At 38.7% G+C, this 21,368-nt stretch overlaps 1 protein-coding gene across 1 annotated transcript; it reads left to right on the forward strand.

Moving 5' to 3' along the window:
* Positions 1-2,421: 2,421 nt before the first annotated feature.
* CCDC195 (coiled-coil domain containing 195) lies at positions 2,422-12,735 on the forward strand. The gene is made up of 3 exons (XM_045559097.1): positions 2,422-2,662; positions 7,858-8,104; positions 12,612-12,735. Exons 1-3 carry the CDS (start codon positions 2,422-2,424, stop codon positions 12,733-12,735), a joined length of 612 nt encoding a protein of 203 aa, XP_045415053.1.
* The last annotated feature ends 8,633 nt before the right edge of the window (positions 12,736-21,368 follow it).

The following is a 21,368-nucleotide window of genomic DNA, read 5'->3' on the forward strand; positions in this document are numbered from 1 at the left end:
ATATGTGGAGGCCTATTGTCAGTGGAATACTTTTCAATTATTTTTTTCTTTATAGTCATTGATAGTATTTTGGAAAACTATTGATTTTTAAGCGTCTATTTTGTAACATAGGAGTGGATTACAAAATAAAATTTTGGATCCATTTTCTTGGGCTTTCTAGATATACAATCAAACTGTCTATAAATAATAACTATCTTGTCATTTCCAATAACTATACAAGTTATTTTTAGGCTCTGCTTTGTTGTTGAATATAATTTCAAAGAGGAAATACAATTTCAAGAATGATTTTTACTGCCCACTTTTGTGGACTGTTTTCTGCAAATGGCTTTACAAATAGCGGCGGTTTATTATATGCTAGTCAGATGCCTTTAGACCTGGATATCCTAATTCAAGAGGCCTATCAACAAATGGAAACATGCTTAGAACAGTCCGAGATGGACTCAAGGCCCTTGAACCCACATTAGATGACAGATAGCTGAAGAAATTATGGCTGCTTAATCTGGAGAGTAGAGACTCACTGGAACATGATGGAACAAGAATTTTTATTAAAATAAGGATTTGACGTGTTGCATAGTGTTTCCAAAGAGAAGAGCTAAGAACAAGCTGCATGGAGACCAATTTTTAGTCAATGTAAATAATTTTAGTTAAAAAGCAACCCACAAAAATGATAAATGCTTGAGGCGACGGATACCCCAGTTACCCTGATTTGATCACTATACATTGTATGCTTGTATCAGAATATCGCAAGTATCCCATAAATATGTACTACTATTATGTATCCACGACAATTAGAAAAATTTTAAATATCTGATGAGGTGGGTACAATTCTGGAGGACACAGCATAAATGAATGTTGAGGATATGAACTCTTGAGTCAGACTACCTGTGTTCATTATCCCTGACCTTGGGCAAGTCTCCTAACTTTTGTGCCTATTTCCTCTGCTATAAAATGGGGATAATAATACCACTTGTCTCATTTATGAGTATTAAAAAAAGAAGCAAGTGGCATGCTTTGGTAGGAAGAAGACTCTCCTATAAGAGAAGTACTCAAAACTTAGGGTCAATGATCTGTTGAAGCCTGATAGGGGGTTAGACTGGAAGGCCTGTACCATCTTGTCTGAATCCATATTCCGTATTTCTACAGTCCACTTCAGGAGCCTCTAGACTGCCTGGCACGTGAATGTTTACTAAAATTCATTTAAATGCAAATAGAAATTATATATCAAAACAGCCTCATTATTTTTGTAGATTGACCTTTTAGTAAGAATAGCCTAAGATTTGAACATATAAAATACATTTGTATGAATAAAAAAGCAATAATACTTTCTCCAATTACTCCTATCTGCAACCTTGGACCAATCAACAAATATTTATTAGAATGGGCAAAAACATCAGTATGTACTACATAGAAAACGGAAACAAATGAATGCACAGGGAAAACTATCACCATGAAAAGTTTTCTCATCCTTTTCACCCTATTGCAAAAGACCATTTATGTTTAAACATTAATTGAATTTCCAAACAGATACTGCTATCAGGGTGTATGCTATTTAAGATTCGTACTTTTCATTTCCTCACAAAGAAACCTCTTCAGGAAATAGGTAATGAAAGCTCTGCTGAATGTCTTTCTCATTCAAGATTAATGTTCGGACTGTATCTTCTTACATTCCCAAAATATCCCTCAGCAGCCTCTGCCCAGGCAAACATGCTAGAACCAAATAAGAGCAAAATGCTTACAAGATAGCAACCTGCTGAGAAGTGACTGATGATATATGGTCCTTCCTTGACCTCACTCAAGGAATTTAGGTATAATTTTTAACATCATATTTAAATATTATGCCTGCAGTTCTTATGACCCTTTGTGACTAATGTTACCATTCCCTGATCAATTGGTGTCAAAATTAATAATTTACCAAAAAAGTACAGAAGTATGACATATTTTACAGAGAAGACAGGGCATAACTCTTATGTGTCACTTTTGATGTACTTGTGGCAGTTGGCGATCCTGTGAAACATCTGATCCCAGGAGTAGCAACGGAAAAAAGACTGGCTACTGTGATGGTGAGTTCATGATGGAAACAAGAAACTCTGTTGTCCCTTAATGGAAATATCTGGAGTGTTCTCTTCTCCTCCAACACAAAGCAATATTCTAAAACTGTGGATTGATATGAAATGAAAGCTAGAAAGAAAAGCTCAGTTCTGGAAAACAAAACCCAGAATGAATAAGTCATGGAGATCCTTTACCTCCCCTGACAGCCTAACACCCAGGTGCTGAGGGATGGGACAAAGAGTGACATCTATTGTTCAGAAAGGTTTATGGGCAGGATCAACCAGACCTACGGAGCAATTGTGCATTTGGCCCATGAGCAAAAGGTGACCTGTCTCCCCAGGAGGAGCGCACTAGAGCCACTGAGAAGGAGCGATGGAGGCTCCTAACATCCAGCTCCTGAGAGTGATCCAGGAAATGCGGGCAGAGATCAACACACTGCAGAAAGAGAATCAAGCCCTCCGGCTGAAACTGACCTCAAGTAATCAGAGAGCCTCGGGCTCAGGGGGAGAATCGGGAGATGAAAGGGAAGAAGAAGCACCTGGACATTCCCCAGCAACGCTTCCTGGGGCCGTTTCCACTGACTCAGCAGCGCCAGCCGTGCGGGAACACCAAGGTACCACCGCCTGTCGCTCTTCTGGGCTGTGCCAATCTTTGCAAATAGGTCCTTATAGTAGGTTCAGTGTGCCCAGCACACAACTGCAGAGTTTGGTAATAACAGGGGTGGGTTTCATCCTTTCCTCCTGGTAGATCAGCTTTGAATCCCTAGACAAAAATTTCTTCAGCATCTTCAAGCAACATATTTTAGCAACATTAAAACTACTTCCATATATAAGAATGACAGGTTTGTGGAACTCAGACACCTGAGTAACAATGTGGACCAGGTGTGGTGGTTCATGCCTGTAATCCTAGCACTTTGGGAAGCCAAGGCACGAGGACCGCTTGAGGACAGGAGTTTGAGACCAGCCTGAGCAACATAGTGAGACCCTGTCTCTGCAAAAAATTAAATTAGCCAGGGGTGGTGGCGCACACCTGTAGTCCCAGGTACTCGGGAGGCTGAGGTGGGGGGATCACTTGAGCCCAGAAGTTTAAGGCTGCAGTGAGCTATGATTGGGCCACTGTACTGCAGGCAGCCTGGGTGACAGAGAAAGACCATGTCTCTAAAAAAAAAAAAAAAAGGAAGAAAAGAACAAAGTGTTTTTTTCCTCTTTGACTTTAAACATTGAAATGCTGCATAATAGAACACTGGTCATGTACGTGTCAGATGGAACACTCACTTATTAAGCTGGAATAGTACCGCCCGATAGGTGACCGTCTGGGTATCAGAGTCAGACAGATACGCTTGCCAGTGATTTGTCACCCAGTCACTTGAGTCTGAGGTAGTTACTAAACCTCTTTAATCTGTGTTTTCTTCATCTGGAAGTGTTTTAGTACCTATCTCACCTGGTTATGAGGATTAACTGCAGTAATGTGAACTAAGTGCTTAATATTGCACCTGGCAAATGCACAACAAATGGCAGAGATTGTTTCTTATCCACGTTTTATAAAGAACCTTACTGTCCTATATGAATGTATGTTGCACATAATTCAAGCTACTACACAGATTGAAGACTTCAAGATGCAGCGTCAATGCTTGATATATTCTAAAAATCAAATCTCCCCCCTTTTACAGGAATGACTTTTTTTTTTTTAAGAAGAAATCTCACTCTGTCACCCCGGCTAGAGTGCAGCGGAGTCCTAGCTCACTGCAACCTCAGACTCCTGGATTCAAGTGATCCTTCTTCCCCAGCCTCCCATGTAGCTGGGACTACGGGCACATGCCACCACACCTAGCTAATTTTTCCTATTTTTAGTAGAGACGAGGTCTCGCTCTTGCTCAGGCTAGTCCCAAACTCCTGAGCTCAAGGGATCCTCCTGCCTTGGCCTCCAGAGTGCTAGGATTACAGGCGTGAGCCACCATGCTGGCCTGGAAAAGACTTTTCACTGTGAAGGTTATGCACAAGGTCAGAAATCAGCAAAGCAAGAAACACGTTCTTCATTTAAATTGTCAGTACTTGCCTAAATACAACATATTCCAAAAAATGGATATACATAATTAAATACTCAAAACTCATCGTCTGTCAAAGGCTTCAGGCAATACCATTTAGAGGGTCTGAGCAGCTTGACAATGGAACAGGTCATATTTACCAGTTGGTTCTCTCTATTAGAGATGTCTCTCTCTAGTGTGGGACCCTCAAAGCTGAGAACAAAATCTTTTCTCTTTTTGTAAATACAACTCTAAATCTGAGTAGCTCCGTCTGCTGGTTATTGAATAAAACTGTAAAAGAGTAATCTATAAGGAGGTTAGACATTTTTCTGATTGAAAAAAAAAATGGACAATGTAATCTATCTTCACTCCATGGTTTCTCAGCCTCTGCACCATTGACATTTGAGACTGAATAATTCTTTATTGTGGAGGTCAGTATTGGGCATTGTAGGATGTTTAGCAGCTTCTCTGGCCTCTAAACACTAGATGCTGTGGTACCCACCCCTCCCTCTCCAGTTATGTCCAGTTATGACCATCAAAAATGCTTCCAGACATTGCCAAATGTTGCCTGGGGGACAAAATCACACACATACCCCCCCACCCCGCCCTGTTGAAAAGCACCGCCTTCCTCCAAAGGTAAACAACACTCCTTCAAATCTATTTTCTATGATCCTAAGAAAGTAAGTTGGGTTTTAGTATATCTCTGCCCTATTTTAAAACAAGTATTACACTTGTTCAAAGAACAAAAAGTATTGCTCTTTCAGCTCTCAGCATCTAAACATCCTCAAGCTTAGAGGAGGTTAAAATATTAACAAGAGATTGTACACACACAATTGATATCATACTTCTCCAGTGTATGGGTGGTAACTTCCAACACGAGTGTTGGCATTAAGTGTGCAAAGGACTGGTGAAAAACATTTGATGAAATTTGGGGAACACATGCTAGTTGCACAATAAAACACAAAAAGAAATGTGATTTAAATTTGTGCTTGGGAGCCCAGTTGAATTACTTTAAATGATATCTATCTGTTTCTTATATGTCATATGCTGTTACAAGAGCAAATTGTCCAAGTAGGAAGAACATTGGCCTGAGCTTGAAGCACCGGGGTTATATTACCATTTTTGTAAGAGTTGTTCAACATTGGGCAGATCACATAAAATTTCTGATCTTGACAACCTCATGTAAAAATGAATGGATTGGGCTAAATGTCTTCCAAGGCCTATTCCAACTGCAAAATTCTATGATTCTATGAATGTAACATGCTTTTATGATCACTCTCTTCATCTGTAAAATGGGGATAGAGACAGAATCTATTAATATCTCATAGGGCTGTTGAGAGGATTAAATGAGATAGTGCAAGTAAGACGCAACATAAATTATTCACAGTAGTTGTCATAATATCATTGGCTATTTCAGGAAAATATTATTATTTGACTTGACCATAACTGTTTATTAGTATTATTAATATCATCAACATCAATTGAATCATAGAAATCCCAGAAAGGAACTTTAGAGATTGTCCAGTAGAAACTCCCTTACTTTACAACTGAGAAAACAAAACCCAGAGAGAATTAAGCAATTTATCTAATCCTTTTTGGGAAAAAAAAAATCTGTTTTTTGAGAAGGCATGATGTGAAATCAGGAATATGAGTCTCACTTTAAGAAAGGGAACAGTTGGAGAGGACCTGGAAGAGAATCACTCAGCCCTACAAGTTCTCCATTTGTTGTATGTGTAGTGAGACAAAATGAGGCTTTCTGAGAGTGGAGAAGCCTGCTTCCCTTCCAGTCACCTGAGGACACAGAGCTGTGCTACAGCTCAGGGACACAGCTGCTTGGTGATAAAATATAATGAGAATGCAGAGGGCCTGCTCAGAATGAATCCTTGTTGGATAAATGCTCATGGAAACATCTGCAATAGTGCAGAAGTATTTGGTAGATATGAAATCTAGCCAGTGCTTTCAGAGATTTTCCCCCACCTCTCCTGCCCTGTGCAAGCTTGCCCTGGGACTATTAGGGAAGAGGCAGTTTGCTGCAGGGAAGATAAAAGAAACAAGTCTTCACAGGTAACCCCCAGCATTGCTGGACCTCTGATTCTCTTCAATCTGCTCATATTCTTTGCTGGCAAATAAACTGCATTTGGCAGTGATCCTTGAAATTGTCCTAAGGACCCTGTGATGCTGTGTTGAATATCTTTTCCCTTTTGTTAATAAGAAACTAAAAGATACAGACTATCTGTTACCCAGGGAGATGAACAAAGAGCCTTTTTGCTAATCAGTCCCAAATAAGCACAAACTTAACTTTGATCATCAGTGTAATTTCCTCTGTTGTGTTTTCCTACGATTCAGTATCAAGAGATTGTTTTGTAATCCCTTTAAACAGAAACTTACAAATCTGTTTTTAGATAATTATAAAAGTTATACACCATGGCCAAAGGGAGCATTTAAAGACAATTTATGAATAGTAATTTGCAACTAAGCACTTCAGATAGATTTGAACGTAAACTCCCCCAGACTCCTGCCTACAATTCAGTCTTCTGTTATTCCAAATTATGCAAAGACAAGGCAGCCTCCACTTTTTGCAATGGCCACAATAATTTTGTCCGCTTTCTGCAGAAGTGGGCAGTCAACGCAAATAAGAAGTAATTGTGCTTTGGTGACTCTCAAAAACCTAACCACAACGCAGGGCTTTTCTATACCTGCACGCTGGTGAATGGCAAAGCTGTGGTGTGAAAGAGTAAAGACTCCACAAACATTCATAAAGTGCTCCAGAAAATGAAAACCAACCATGATGTCAGCGTCAGCCTCCTGGGTAAGAGCTGGATGTCCAAGTAAAGTCCGACAGGCCCAGGTCACAGAGTTAGCACAGTGTTAGAGCTGGGGTTCAGACACACCCACCCCCACAATAAAGCTCTTTTAATCAAGGTGCTTTAGTTACAAAGAACAGAGATTTGACTGATCTCAAGGAAAGAGTTTATTGGAAGACCCTTATGAACAGGAACTGAATGGGAAGCCCTCAGAAATTAAAGCCATAAATCTCTGCATCTGTCGCAGGAGCCACTCCAACGTCCCACACACGGCATCTTTGCTTCTTGCCAGGAGTCCTGTTTGCTTTCATTTCCCATCCAACAGGCTTCCTCATAATGACTGTCCCAGCTAAAGCAAAGACTTGCAATCACAGACCCATTAGTAGTGACCAGTTAAATTACTGTGGCCATTCAGCTGATCAGACACTGTGGACAAGCCTGCTCGTCTAGAATCACATGTGAGGAGGCCATCAAGAACTGATATCTCTCGAAGATTCATGTTCTTCCAACTTTAAGGTCTTGTTTTATCATCTATATATGTCTAGGCCCCTGTTCTGATGCTGTGTACTTGGAAAGATCTTCCCTGACCACACAATTGAAATAGCCCCCAAAGCCCTTCCTGTGTCTGTCTGTGTGCCCTTGTCCTCATCAGCCTTATTTGCCTTCCTAGAATCTATTACTACCTGAATTATATCACATATTATTTGTTTATTGCCTGTCTTCCACATGAAAAGGTAATTTCCGCACAGGCAAGAATTATATGCTGTTCACTACTATATCCCCATCTCTTAAAAAAGGCCTACCACGTGGCCGGCACTCGATTAATATTTGTAAAATAAATCAATGAATAGATATCTTTTATGCAAAAAAGTAACCAAGAACAATAGTTAGTTTCAGTAAAGTACTATCATCATAATTTTCCATTAGGGCTGTCATTAAGGGTAGAATTTTTTTAAGTTGAATCTTGTGTCTTTTGTACAGGCAATATCATGATTGTTAGACGCTATTCCATTTCCTCATCAGTTCATTCACCTGCTGTAAATGATCCCTGGAAAGCTGGGAAAAGACATCCAAATGGCAGAATTCTAGAAGCTCAGGGAACACTTAAATCACTGGCATGTTCTTCAATTAAGAAGCAAGCCAATGAAAAAGAGATGTTTGCAGCAGATTCTGTTGCCAGCAACAGTCCCAGCCAAAGAGCTTCTCCTGAACATGTTTTTGGTTGCAGGTAATGTACAATATGCCTCGGGTTAGTTTTATGGGCAAGTGCTGAGATAGTGACTGAGACATTCCCCTGGATAAGCAAAGTCTTATCTACTGGAGAAAACAAAACCAAACAGCATATGAGATCAAAATAATTTCCATCTCACGTCCATTTTGGGAATCAAAAGAAACAAATTTATTTGAGGTCAAATGGCACCCTCTAGTAGAAGCCTCTAACAAGTGGAAAACGTAGTTAATTCATTTATTCATCAAGCATTCATAATCATACTCTGAGCTAGGCGCTGGCGATACCAGATTCAGCAAAAAGAAGCCATTGTATTTAGAGACAAAGACACACCTGTAAACCAACCACTACAAGAAAGTGTGTCTCAGGGAGAAGGCACAGTTACTCTAACAGCTGAATGCAGAATTCCTCTCAGAGAGAGAACAGTTCCTGTGGAGCCAGGTGCTTTCATGGGCTTTGGAGGAGATAAAAAAAAAAAAAAAAAAAAAAAAAAAAAGGACCCTTTAGGCATAACCTAAAAGGTCCAAGAGACAAAGAGAAAACTAACCTGTTCTCTGAAACCCATGAATTGGTATGAAGGGACTTAGGAGCAGCCTGAGGACCAGAGGGATGTGAGGCAACAGCTGAGAGACAGACTGGGGGGTCTTTAAGAGGCAACGTGGCCAGTGGCTCCTGTAGAGGGTAGAGTCGGGGCCTGTGTCAGGGCAAGATCACCTAACGTCACGTGTAACTTGCCTGCACTGCTGCCCTGGAGTGTGGCCTCCTCGCCCCCACACTCCGCATGACTACTTTCCAACTCCGCTCAGGCCTGCTCTTTAGCAAAGTGTCTGCACATTTGTCTTGCGTGAGAAGCAGGAGGAAAATCAAGGAAAGAGGGCCTAGGTTCCATGATTAGCTTATGACAGGGAAGAGAAAGTGGAAAAATAGAGTTGTTAAGCAAGTCAGTGAGTCATCTGAATCAGCAGTGGCAGGAAATCAAATCAGGGGTAACCACAAGTAACAGGCCTGCAGGAGTGCCCATAGATATTGGAACGACTGGACTTCCCACAGGATGTGGGATACAGAGGTTGAGCCAGTTTTATTTGAATCTCAAGACACAGGACGAAAACTGTGTTTCGCTTGTGCAAAGTTCTATTATAAGAACAGAGGGAGAAACCTGAGTCACAAAGGACAGCCGGATTTAGTCAGGCAAGGAAAAATGGAAAGGTCATCCCAAGTAAAATGAAACAGACGTGAGACTAGAAGGAACCATGACTTGGAGAGAAGGGAATGAGGGTGGAGAAGTGAGCAGGATCTGTCATAAAAGGCCTTTCTTGGAATGCTAAGGAGTATGGGCATCATCTTGTAATTATTGGAAAGCTAGTCAAAAAAAGTCTTTTACAAATTTTCAAAATGCAGAAATATTCAGAAACTAATGTTAAAAACACTAATGTGTTCATCTGCAAAAGTTTTGTCCTATTTGCTTCAGATGTTTTCATATATAAAAAATATCAATAAAATGTTTGTAATAAAGAAGAAGTTCTTATATTTCTTCATCCCATCCTCTCCAGAAGCAAGTGCCTTCATGAATTTGGTTTCTATCTTTTTAGCCTAGGTTTGTGTACTTTTATTACATACATTCATTCATTCAGCAGATACATTATTGAGAGTGTGCTGCATGCTGAGCAGGAATCTAGGCCCTGTGGATACAGCAGGAAACAAAATTGTCACATATCCCTGCCCAAGTGGAGCTTATTTCTTTGTAACATAATAATCAATAAATATGAAAACACATAAAGTTTATATTATCTTAGATGCTGTGAAGTACTAAAGAGAACAATGAAGCAATACAAAGGGAAAGAAGAGTTAGGGGAGGAAGCATTGTTGAAACGCCTGATACCATGGCCAGAAACTGCCTGAAAGAGAGAGAGAGAGGAGTCCCCATGACTGCTGAGGGAACAGCCCTCCAGGCATTAAGAACAGCAAATGTGGAAGACCCAAGTGGGAGCAGAACTGGTGTGTTCAAGGAACGCCGGGGAGGCAGGTGTGATGAGGGAGTAAGTCAGAGAGCAGGACAGGAAGGCGGGGACCAAGGGTGGGCTTCCACCCTCTTCCAGCAGCTCGGGATTTTACTCTAAGTGAACTGGGATGTGTAACATCCTCTTTTCATTGTAAAAAAAAAAAAAAAAAAAAAAAAAGATCACATCGGGAGCCATGCTGTGAAAAGACTGTAAGTGAACAATACCAACAACAAGGAAACCAGGCTGAAGGCTATAAAATAATCTAGGCGAGAGGTGATCATTTCTTGGCCGAAGGTGCTAACAGTGGATGTGGTTTCTTAACATGTTTTGAAGGTGGAGCCAACAAGATTTGTTTACAGAGCAAATGTGGATATGCAAACAAGAAATGAACACCCAATCATTGGGTTCCAGTGGCCATGTATCTTCAAAGAAGGAAGACCAAAAAGATAGAAATATGTCTTTTACCTTTAAAATTTATATATATATCTCCAGTTTTATAAAAGTACTAAACATTCATTGTAAAAAAAAGAAAAACCTTGCAAATTACCAAATATAAACACAGTATACAAGGTAGCAAGGACAAAAAGGAAAATCCTCCATAATCCAACTCCCTGAATGACTACTATTTAGATTTTGATGGGTATTTTGTGTCTACGTATTTTGAAATTCTACAGGATATATATTATAACGTTTTATTTTTTGCACTTAAACCATTACATGCTCACAGACCTACAATGCTAACTGAGAATTAGAGTGCTATTAGTTTTTCCATTTCAGCTTATGTTATTTTCTATGACAATTCAGGAACCTAGCCAGCATTTATAATGTATTATTTTTCTGAAGCAGAATGTTTTCCAACTTCCAAGCTGCCAGCTAATAAACTATTTAAAACACAATCCATTTCTAATGTGGAAGTTAGTTTAATTAGAAAAATTGAGCCAATTGCAGGATTATATTTTTAAAAAGTCAGTATTGGCTTAAAATCAATGGCTGTATTGGCATAAAATCCACTAGATTCAGATAACTATTGAGTAAAAATTGTGTATTTTTTAATTTTTATTTTGTCTTTTATGTTCTCAAGAATTAATTAGTAAAGTAACATGTCATGACATTATTCCTCTGATGTTTAGGAAATTATTTACTTACTAACAGCTTCCAAAGAATTTTACAGAAATTTATCAAGAACCAATTTGTTTGAACTGGCTTTTAAATCATATCAGATATCGTACCTAATTTGCTTGTGAACTTTTCCATTATTATACCAACCAAGAAAGCATTTTACAGAGTAATGAAAATGTTGATATCTTTAAGAATCAAAGCTCTCCAGAAACTAGAGATATGATTTTAATTTTTCCTTAACTTTGACATAGAAATCCAATATTTTCCTCCTGTGTTTAAAAAAAATCTCAGGCTGTTGACAAGATTAGGAACAAGGATCCCTATAAACAGTTAAAATTAGAAATGCTATTTTATTCAGTTTACTGATAGAAGAAACCAAATACATTGCAATAAATATACATGATCTCCTTTTCAAACTCAACGTGGTTAAGAAGGCAGCCTCTGGGATCAGATAGCTAAAATCCCATCTCCATCATTTACAAATAATGTGGCCTCGGAAAATGTTATTAGGGTGCAGTACTTCACTCCTCCGTAAAAGGGGAATCATAATAGCAGTTGCCTCATAATTGTGAAGAATCAGTGAGATAGTCGAGCGAATGCTTACCAAGTGGCCATGGTTATTACCATTGTTTTACGGATCCCAGCATATGGAGGTACTGGCCTGCCTTCCTCCCAGAGAGGGTGTAGATGTGTTTTCTGAGATACAGGCCACCAAATGCCATTCAGTGAAATTATGACCTTATCTACCAAAAAAAAAGGATAACAAAATTCAAGAAAAGGCAATCATTTTAAACACTGTTCTCTAGACTGATTCCTGAGAGCAGTTTCTCTTGGTTTATGTCAAAATTCTATATAACAACTTTGGAAGTAAAAGAAGTGAGCAAAATGAAAGATATAATCCTTCAGATAACACTGGGCCATTGCTCTCGCTCCTTTGTTCCCTTTATTGTTCAGGCACGATGGATATTCAGTTAAATGACAGTCAAAAGGAACAGATTTATCTGGATTATAAAATAATTGCCTCAAATTTCTGCTTCATTTCAGCTGAAGAAATTTGATGTGAGAGACTCTTTACCTAAGAGTGACATAGTCTTCAACTCTAAACTTCAAGCTCATAATCAATCCTCAGACATACAGATCCTCCCTCAACAGATTTACATTTTTCTTTTATCAGCCCTATTCCTTGGGCTTAATTAAAAGATCAATTCCAATATATATTCTTACATTATTGTTGAACAACTTAACAAGGAAAAGGATTATGATACATTTTCAATGAACTTTTAACACTGTAGCCAGTATGTGGTGATTGGGGGAAAAAAAAATAAATGTTCCGTATAAAATCTCACTAAAAAGTCTTATTTTTCTTCCCCTTATTTTGCTTCCTGTAGGGACAAGATAAAGACAGTCAGTTTCCTGTTACCCAAGGACATGACTTCATATTCCAAAAATTCCAGCTCTTTGAAATACTCACCAAATCAGACCACAAACCAACTAAGTATCATTGCAGAATAGGATGGGTGAGTTGGTGAAATATAAGAAACAGTTGATTCCCAAGAGATGGGAGCACCAAGGTCTAGCTAAGTCCTTCCCTGCAAAGAACTCCAGCAAGAAGTCCAATAAAACATATAAACACTCAATGTCGGGTCAATGGATTTGTTCAGCCAAGGAACAGAAACGATTATTTTTTGTTGTTGCTGAATATTAAGGACTGATGTGTGTGCAGTGGCTGTTGTCTATGCAACATGTGAACATTAAATGCGATTGTGTGCTACGTGTCCAGTCCAGGGGTGGGGAACCTTTTCATGTTGGAAGGCTGCATTAATTTAGCTCTAATCAAATAAGGTCCCATTCAACAAACTTCAATTAGGTATACTTAAAAATGTACATTATTTTGTAAATATCTAAGTACCAACAGCCGTCAATTTAGCCCTTATGGCTTACTAATGTTCTAATTGTGCCAGTCAATCTGGGAGGATTATTTCATTAAAACTTATTTTATTCTTTGGTATTTTAAATACATTCATTTTAAAAATAAAATAAAAATATAAAAGAAGAACAAAAATGTGTTAAAAATAAAAGGATTTGTTCTGTAAAATTTGGATTCAATCCAAAGGCCACACTTAAGGACCTAGAAGGCCACATGTGGCCTTAAGGCTGCAGGTTCCTGACCCCTGGTCCAGTCTCTATGCTCTGCCATCCGCCAAGAAATGCTGCTGCTCACATTATAAGTGTCACCTCCAGACGAAGTGCTAACAAGCCTAGAAAAAAAAAATTCTATTTTTGATTAATGGCATAAAAGCAATAGTGACTATCCTTATAGTTCATTGTGTGTTGACATCTCACTGACAGTAGCTCACTTGGTCTTTACCAGGCTGTGTCACAGGCATGAGCACAAACACAGAAAATCCCCAAAGCCTACGTTTTGGACTCAAGAAACTGTGGGCTGGCCAAGAGCAAACACCCTAAACCTGATTGGAAGGGGAGAAAAAAAGTTTCAGACCATCCTTACTCAGAGGTTGGAAATTCTCAGAACTCCCCAAATTCCTGAACTTCTAGTCAACAAAATATCTCCCCTTCCTGGTTATAACAAGCACATTTCTGATACAGATATCCCTTTAAAACAAAGATCTTGCATTAAAAGCACCAGTGTGTTAAAATGCAGATTGCTGGGCCCCACCCCAGACCTACTGGATTAACTAGTAAGACTGGCGGAAGGCAGAAAGAAGAGCAGAAATTCACATTTGAAGCAAGCTTTCCGAGGTGCCTTCCGCTGTGCAGCTGTGCTTGTGACCCACAATTGTGCATGCTAAGAAACACGGCCCAGGGCTCTCCAAACCTGGCACCAAGTTGAAATGGAAGCAGTGATGCAAGGAAAGGATAGGAATGGTCCAAAGTTCCAAACCATTTCCAAGAAGGGATTTTATGTGAGCTCTTAACGTTGGAGTTAGAAAATAAAAAATAAAAGAATGAACTTTAATAATCACAGGCAGACTCCTAGAAAGGAGACAGATGAAGTAAACAATACCCTGAGGTAAAAGTCACATAATAGGATCAAATGCTTCTTTTATTTATGATAGTCATTTAAGATTAACAATATTCTCAACATTATAACAGATGCACAATAGGGCAAGGTTACAACCGGAGGGGAAAGATACAAATGAGATGTGAAAACACATTCATCTGGGGGAATAAAGATGCATATTGAGTAGATAATTACGCTATTAACCCATGAGAAGGCTGGCATTTAAGTTTATGCACAACTATATTCTCTGTATATGTATAAAATGGGGAATTTCACCTTCACGTCAGTTAAAAAGAAACATGCTCAAACAACACATTTTTTAACAAAGTAATACATGACAACCATCCAAGTTATAATGTCATAACTGGCAAAGTGATAATGACAAATTATCAGCAGTGCCAAGCTCAATCACTAGTATGTAACTGACATTTCATCTATGTTCAATGAACTGAACAGTTACATGAGTCTAACAATGCCCAGTAAAAACTACGGCACCATCAAATCTTAAACTGTGAAATTAAGCCATTTAATATTATGATTAAAGAAACAAAGCTCCATTTCTGTTCTCTGGCTGGCTACAGTGTTTGATAATAAGCCCTCTGAGCATATTTTTAAATATAATGATTTGCAAAGAACATGAAATACATCTCAATCATTCACAGATCAATCTATGCCTAAAACTTCTGGTGGTATGGATGCAACTGGAAGTTAGGAGCTCATATGCCTACCAGAGACAGGCAAGTAACAGAAATGAGGGGGGGGACTCTGGAGAACAGACATGTGTATGCCCCATCTAAGGGGAGTTACTTGCCTTTGTGATGCTACATTGAAAAGTAGACACAGTACTGCCATATGGCCTATTTTTTAGGAGATGTTAAAATCTGAGTTTTTATGCAAAATCTCCTGATTCACAAATATTGGCAAAGTGTTTAATTTTTTGAAAGCCAAACATAATATATATATGGGCCAGATCTAGCCCCTGAGATACCAGATTTCAATTTCTGACTTAAATGAAATTCCTGAACATAGAACAAGAAAGCGGATCTGGGAAGCTACACTTTGGAAAATGGAAAAGGGAGAAGAAAGCCTGAGGGCGGGAACAGAGAATAAGAGGGTGGCACAAAAAGTGAAGTCCACTTGGATAAAAAGACTGGAGTTCTGTATCTTCACAAAAATGTGGCGTAACCCAGAGTCAAGACATATTTGCTCATATAACTGACACAATGTGAGAAAGCATGAGCAGATTTTTGTCTTAAAGCTTTTTTCATTATAAATTTTTATCCATTTTGGTTTTTCCACTTGTACAGAACTCTTGGAGGGAAAATAATATATAAACAAAACAATCATTCTGGCTAATGTTTCTTCCTTTTAGTGGGGAGAGAAGATTCTAAAATCACAGGATCATAGAATATTCAAGCAAAATTCTAGTCCCAGGTCATAATTTCATAGACTAAGCATAGTTCACAGAGGTTACCTCACTAGCCTGAAGTGATATGGGTAAGTTTGCAAAGGCAACATCGGAATTTCTATCTCCTGTCTCCTCCTATAAGAGTTTTGTGTTGTCCTCTAACTAGGTGACACTAAGCCAGTCATCAAGTTTAAATATATGTAATTTGAGGCATTCTCAACAAGTGAAGATGATCTCAACTTTCTTCATGTCTGGGGTATTTAAGGATCAACTGACATCACACATGTGGATACATTGCATAAGCACTAAACAAATGAAAGATACTGTTATTTTGTTCCATTCAAAACACAGAATCCCAACATATGCTTAATGTAAGTCAAGGTTGTTAAGTTGATAAAATTTAGATGCAAAACTGTTAGCTGTTGGTTTTTTCTAGCTTTTTCTAGTTTTTTTTCTAGCTCTTAGTTAAGTTGAAGAACCATCAGCTAATAGATGGACAGCAAGACACTTCCCTAGTGCTGAGTCACACTCTACCTGTAAAGAATAGTAAGATGGAAAAGAAAGAGAGAGAGGAGGAAGAGGAGGAAGCCACCCACGATGAATTCTCAGTGGTCAACAATGCTACCAATAACGGCACAAATTAATAAGCCTGTGGGTGATGAAGCTGAAGGTTAACAACTGCATTCAATTATTACCAAAGTACACCAACGTCTGCCAGAACTATGTGAACAAAAGTTCTCCACAAAGGAATTTGTTCACTCCCACGAAGTTTGCAAACCCAAATCAGGGATCCACAGCCTTCAGTGTAAAGTGAAGGTGCCAGAAAAGAAAAGGAGGGTTCGGATTTTACAACAAAAGTTCCATCCAAGGTTCCCAGTAAGGTCCATTTATGCAAAGGAAAAATTGAAACTTGCTTATTTCTGATTGGTCAGTACAAATGAGTTCTGATTTGTGGACACAGCTGAGCCCTCATTGGCCAAAGCAGGTGAGCTCTGATTGGTTGGTTCAAGTGAGCTCTGGAGTTTCAAGTTCAACAGAGGTGTGGGTTTTCAGAGAATTAAGAGTATGTGTGGGACCTTTAATCAGCAAATGTCTTCTTGGCTCTGTTTTAAATTTAGGCCCAGTTAGCCACTTGGAATCCGTTTTGAAGGATTGGCTTTTCCGGGCTCACATTTTTTCACAGCTATTTGCTTTCATAAATACGGCCTCCTACAAATTTCCTTGAACAAATAAGCACATTGAAACAAAGGAAGACTAAACAAATGTGTGCAGGACCAAATGGCAAACTCTGGCAATTTTCCTGGCCCCCCAAGTTCTGTCTGCTCCCATTGCTTTGAGCTACTAATACTCCCCAAGCTGTGAATCTAGAATAAACTTAACCAGAGAAATAGCTGTGTATAGGAACAAGGTGAAACATTATGGAGTTCATTTTATTTCTAGTTTATACCCTAGAAAACAGATCTTAGGAAACTCTAAGAATCCTGGAAGGCACAAGCATTGAACTTGATATATTTTGCCACCAAAATTAAAAACAAAATACAGTAGTAGTACCTTCTGATTATGGAAAATATCATCCAAAGAATTTAAAACATAATGAAACAGTCTGGGAAGGAAAAATTATGTTACTATGACCAAAAATATTCAGTCATATTTTCTCCTCAAGAGACTGAGTTTTGCCACCTGCTGCAATACTTCATTTTTAAATATCAATGCAGAAAAATTCACTCATTCAAGCTATGTTTTAAAAGAGAGTACTCCTTCTTATACAGGAATGAATAAAAGACCTGTTTTACCTTTAATTTTTCTGTGGTTTCTATCTTTATCATTAGTGCCCCAAGACAGTCAAAATATTTCATGACTACAATAGTCTGCTCACAATTAGTTTTCTAAAAGGTGAGAGAAGAAAGAGTGAATTAATTCAGTCTCATACATATATATTTAATAGTTTGGCATTGTTAAAACTACCTTGAAAAATTGAACATGAAACACCATTCACCCTAAACTCAGAGAAAGATGAAATTTGTTCCTGTACAGGTTTTTCTAAAAGATAATTCTTTCTGCAAGTCAGATTTCCAGTCAGGAAATATCTTCTCATTTTTCATTTTCCTTTCACGAGAATTTCTCCCCCTTTTAGTCATTCAAAATTCTTATACTTGAGATGTCTATGTCTGAGAATCAATGAAAAGTCTATACATCACAATGACAAATTCATTCTGTCATCTACTCAATACCATTTTGTGAAAACCATATACACACTCATCTTTGTTAAGAGCATTCTAGGAAATACAGCAACCCTCTTCTTTAAGGAACACAATTATCCACCATGATTTTACTCATTCCTGAAAATTGTCCCCAGTTCTACTCAGAATTAATTCCCAAGCCCACAGCCTTCCTTCTTTCTTTTCTTCCCTAGGCTTGAAGGTTTTTTTTATACGGAGTTACTTCAAATCAGGAACTCACTTCTGACGGAAAGACAGAAATGCAAGACTTGCTAAGTAGGAGAAAATCTCACTCTCTAAAACACCCAGAAGATGCTTGATTTTTGAAATGCCATTTGTCCAATAAACCCTGTCCTTTAATAGAAGAAAACCATTCGGCACTGAAGAGCAAAAGAGTGAATGAATAGCCCAGAAACAAATAATTCTTTGGCCCAGTTGCTATACTATTTAATGCACTAGAAAAAGTAATTTGCGAAATGGCTCATAATCACATGTAATAGTTAAGTGGGCATCCAAGAAGTTAGCCAATTATTCCCTTCCTAATTATATTATCTTACGTATCATGTAGATGATTTTATATTGTCCACGAAAACTGCCATGACCTTTGGTTAGGGTCCTGTCTGGATCAGTCGTGTGGGAACCTGCCATGACATCAAACACAGAGGCTTCTTCCTCTTTTAAAACAGGAACTGCCCCTGCATCCAATCTGCCCTGTCCTAACCCAACTCACTCAAGTGTTCCTCTCAAATACTTGTTCCTTCCCTTCCCCTAGTGCTTTACATTTCTAGGGCTGCACTGAAGATTAGTTCCAGTCCCAGGAATTTAGCATTTAAAGAACCTCTTCAAAAGACTATTCCACGAAAATCTAGCCCTCTGAACACTGCAGCTCCAAGATCAGAAAGTACCTCTGTCCTCTCAGCCTTCTCTTCTCAATCCCTGAAACTTCATGTAAAGCAGTGGTTCTCAATCTTGGCTGTAAAATAAAAAGAACTGGGCAGAACTTACAACTCCCATAGCCCAGGCTGCACCCAGGACAAGTTATGTCAGCATCCCTGAGGGTGGGTCTTAGCGTCAGTATTCTTTAAAGTTCCCCTCCACCCACTGGTAATGCCAGTGGACAAGCGGGCTGTGAATCACTCTTGTAAAGGTGAGGGGTTGCTAAGACCAGCCCTGCCTGTCACCAATCTTTAAGCAGAAAGTGCACAGGCCTTGAAATCAGATAGGACAGTCCTGGGCTCTAACTCCTGCACACCCATTATGATTTTAGGCAACAGGAATGGGCCTCGTTAGGTCTCAGTTCTCTCCTTTGCAAAGCGGAGATATACTGACATTCTCTGACTTACAAAGACTTGAGCTAAATTATGTAAAACACTTACTGTGATACCTAGTTCCCAGGAAGCACTCGGGAATCAATAGTAGTAGCAGTAGTAGTAGTAGTAGTAGTAGTAGTAGTAGTAGTAGTAGCAGTAGCATTATGTATAAGACATAGTTTTTGCCTTCAAGGAAAATTAAAGTGGAGGTTCATTCTGACTCCAAGTCCTGCCCAGGGAGTCAGTGGCTGAGCACGCCTCAGAAACCCCATCTCCGGACTCACGGCCCAACACCCTTTCCAGGGCATCACGCTTCTGCCCTAGCTGAATTCAGCCCTCCCGTCACTGTTCAGTGGCTGCAGACAATTTATGCTGTAAATGAGACTGAACATAGCCCCAAAGTTCTTTCCCATGAGAAATATTGTTATAAATCTATTTTTTGAATAATACTTAAAAAGTTCATTTTTGTTCAAAGACTGGAGCAACTTCAAAAGTTTTCAATTAACTCCCAGTCATTTCTCATCAGTTATGTTCCTGCCACAAAAGACCTCCTCCCCACAGCAATGTCGATTTCAGAAACAACGAACTGCAGTGGAAACCTTGATGAAGTTGCCATCACCTTTGCAAAGATTGCCAACCCAGTTTCTACACACACTACCATATGCCAGTGAACCACATCATTCTGCTGCTCTGCCAGACCTCTGAGCAAAACAGGGTGTAATTAACTGAATAAGCTAATATTAAATAAATAGAATAGTCGATGAAAGCTAATTGGAGGGGAAAAAAATCACTCTGAGAAAGTAGTATTAGTTATAAGTGAATAAGTACATTTTGGTCATTTTAGAAAAAAAGTCTGCATTCACAGCTTTCAAAAGAGGATTGCAGGCCTTTAAGGTAATGGGCATTTCCATAGCTACTCACTGATAAGTACTTGAACTGAATTAAATTTGTTCATAATCCTACAATTCTCTATGCAAGATTCTTCATTAACTGTTTCTTCAAACATAAAATAAATACATATCTTCTCAACAAACATTCCAGTTATGGTGTGGACTACTTTGTATGTCAATTCTCATCTTCATCAAATACGTCAAGAACATTCAGAGATGCAAAGGTCACTTGCCTGTTCAACATCACATCCCATCTCAACACCTGCACAACTCTTTGCAATGTCTCCTTTAGTTATCCTGACTTGAAGGTCCATAAAAAGAATGGTGGACATACAGGACAAAATATATTCTACTGTTGTGACAAAGTGTTATTTATTCCTAAAAATAAACACAATGATCATTCCCTCTTCCTGACTGAATAGTGATGTGTGAGATGTGATGCTTGGAACCAAGCATCAATCTTGTCACCATGAGGAAATTAGTCTGAAAACCAAAAGCAAAAACCACATTGAGAATGTCAAAAAGAAAATTTTTAAAGAATCTGGAACCTTGAATATGTTATTATATCAAGCAGTTGAATTCACTAACCTGTGAAAACATCCTACCTCCTACCATCATTTCTGATGTTCTCTGGGAAATCTTGATTAATTTCCTACTGTTGCTGTAACAAATCACCATAAAGTTAGTGACTTAAAACTATACAAATTTATTATCTTACAGTTCTGGAAGACAGATGTCCTAACATCAAGCTGTCATCAGGGCTGTGTTGCTCCATGCCCCTCACCATGCAATATTGTTTTTGATTTACTATCTTGTCCAGGAATTGAGAGAGAGAGAGTTTCAGAGGCTTCTACTTGAATTTCCTCACCCTAGACAGATCTTACTCAGGTGAGGGTACAGTTGAAGGGAAAAAGAAATGAATACATGAGTGATATTAGTGTTCTCCCTAAAAAGAGGAAAATAAAATGCAGAACCTTTGTGAGAACTGACTGTTTACTGAAAAGACAGAAATCTTGCATGTAGCAAGAAATCTCAAAAGAGCTATTTTTTTTAATACTAGAAGGGACAGTTCATGTCTAAAAAAATATAACAAATAATTTTCAGAAGAAAAAAATAAGTTCAAAATTTTTCCATAACAAAGAAAGCCATAGCTACTTTACTAGGGTAAGTTTAAAGTTTATCATAACTAAAAAGAGGCTTATCTATTTTACCAAATGCAAGCATAAGAAGAAAAAGGGAAAATCATACAAGACCAGGAGTGAAGGAAGATGCAGATTGCCTGACTTTTCCCTGCAC

Source organism: Lemur catta, chromosome 8 (genome assembly GCF_020740605.2).
Source record: "Lemur catta isolate mLemCat1 chromosome 8, mLemCat1.pri, whole genome shotgun sequence".
NCBI classification, from domain to species: Eukaryota; Metazoa; Chordata; class Mammalia; order Primates; family Lemuridae; genus Lemur; species Lemur catta.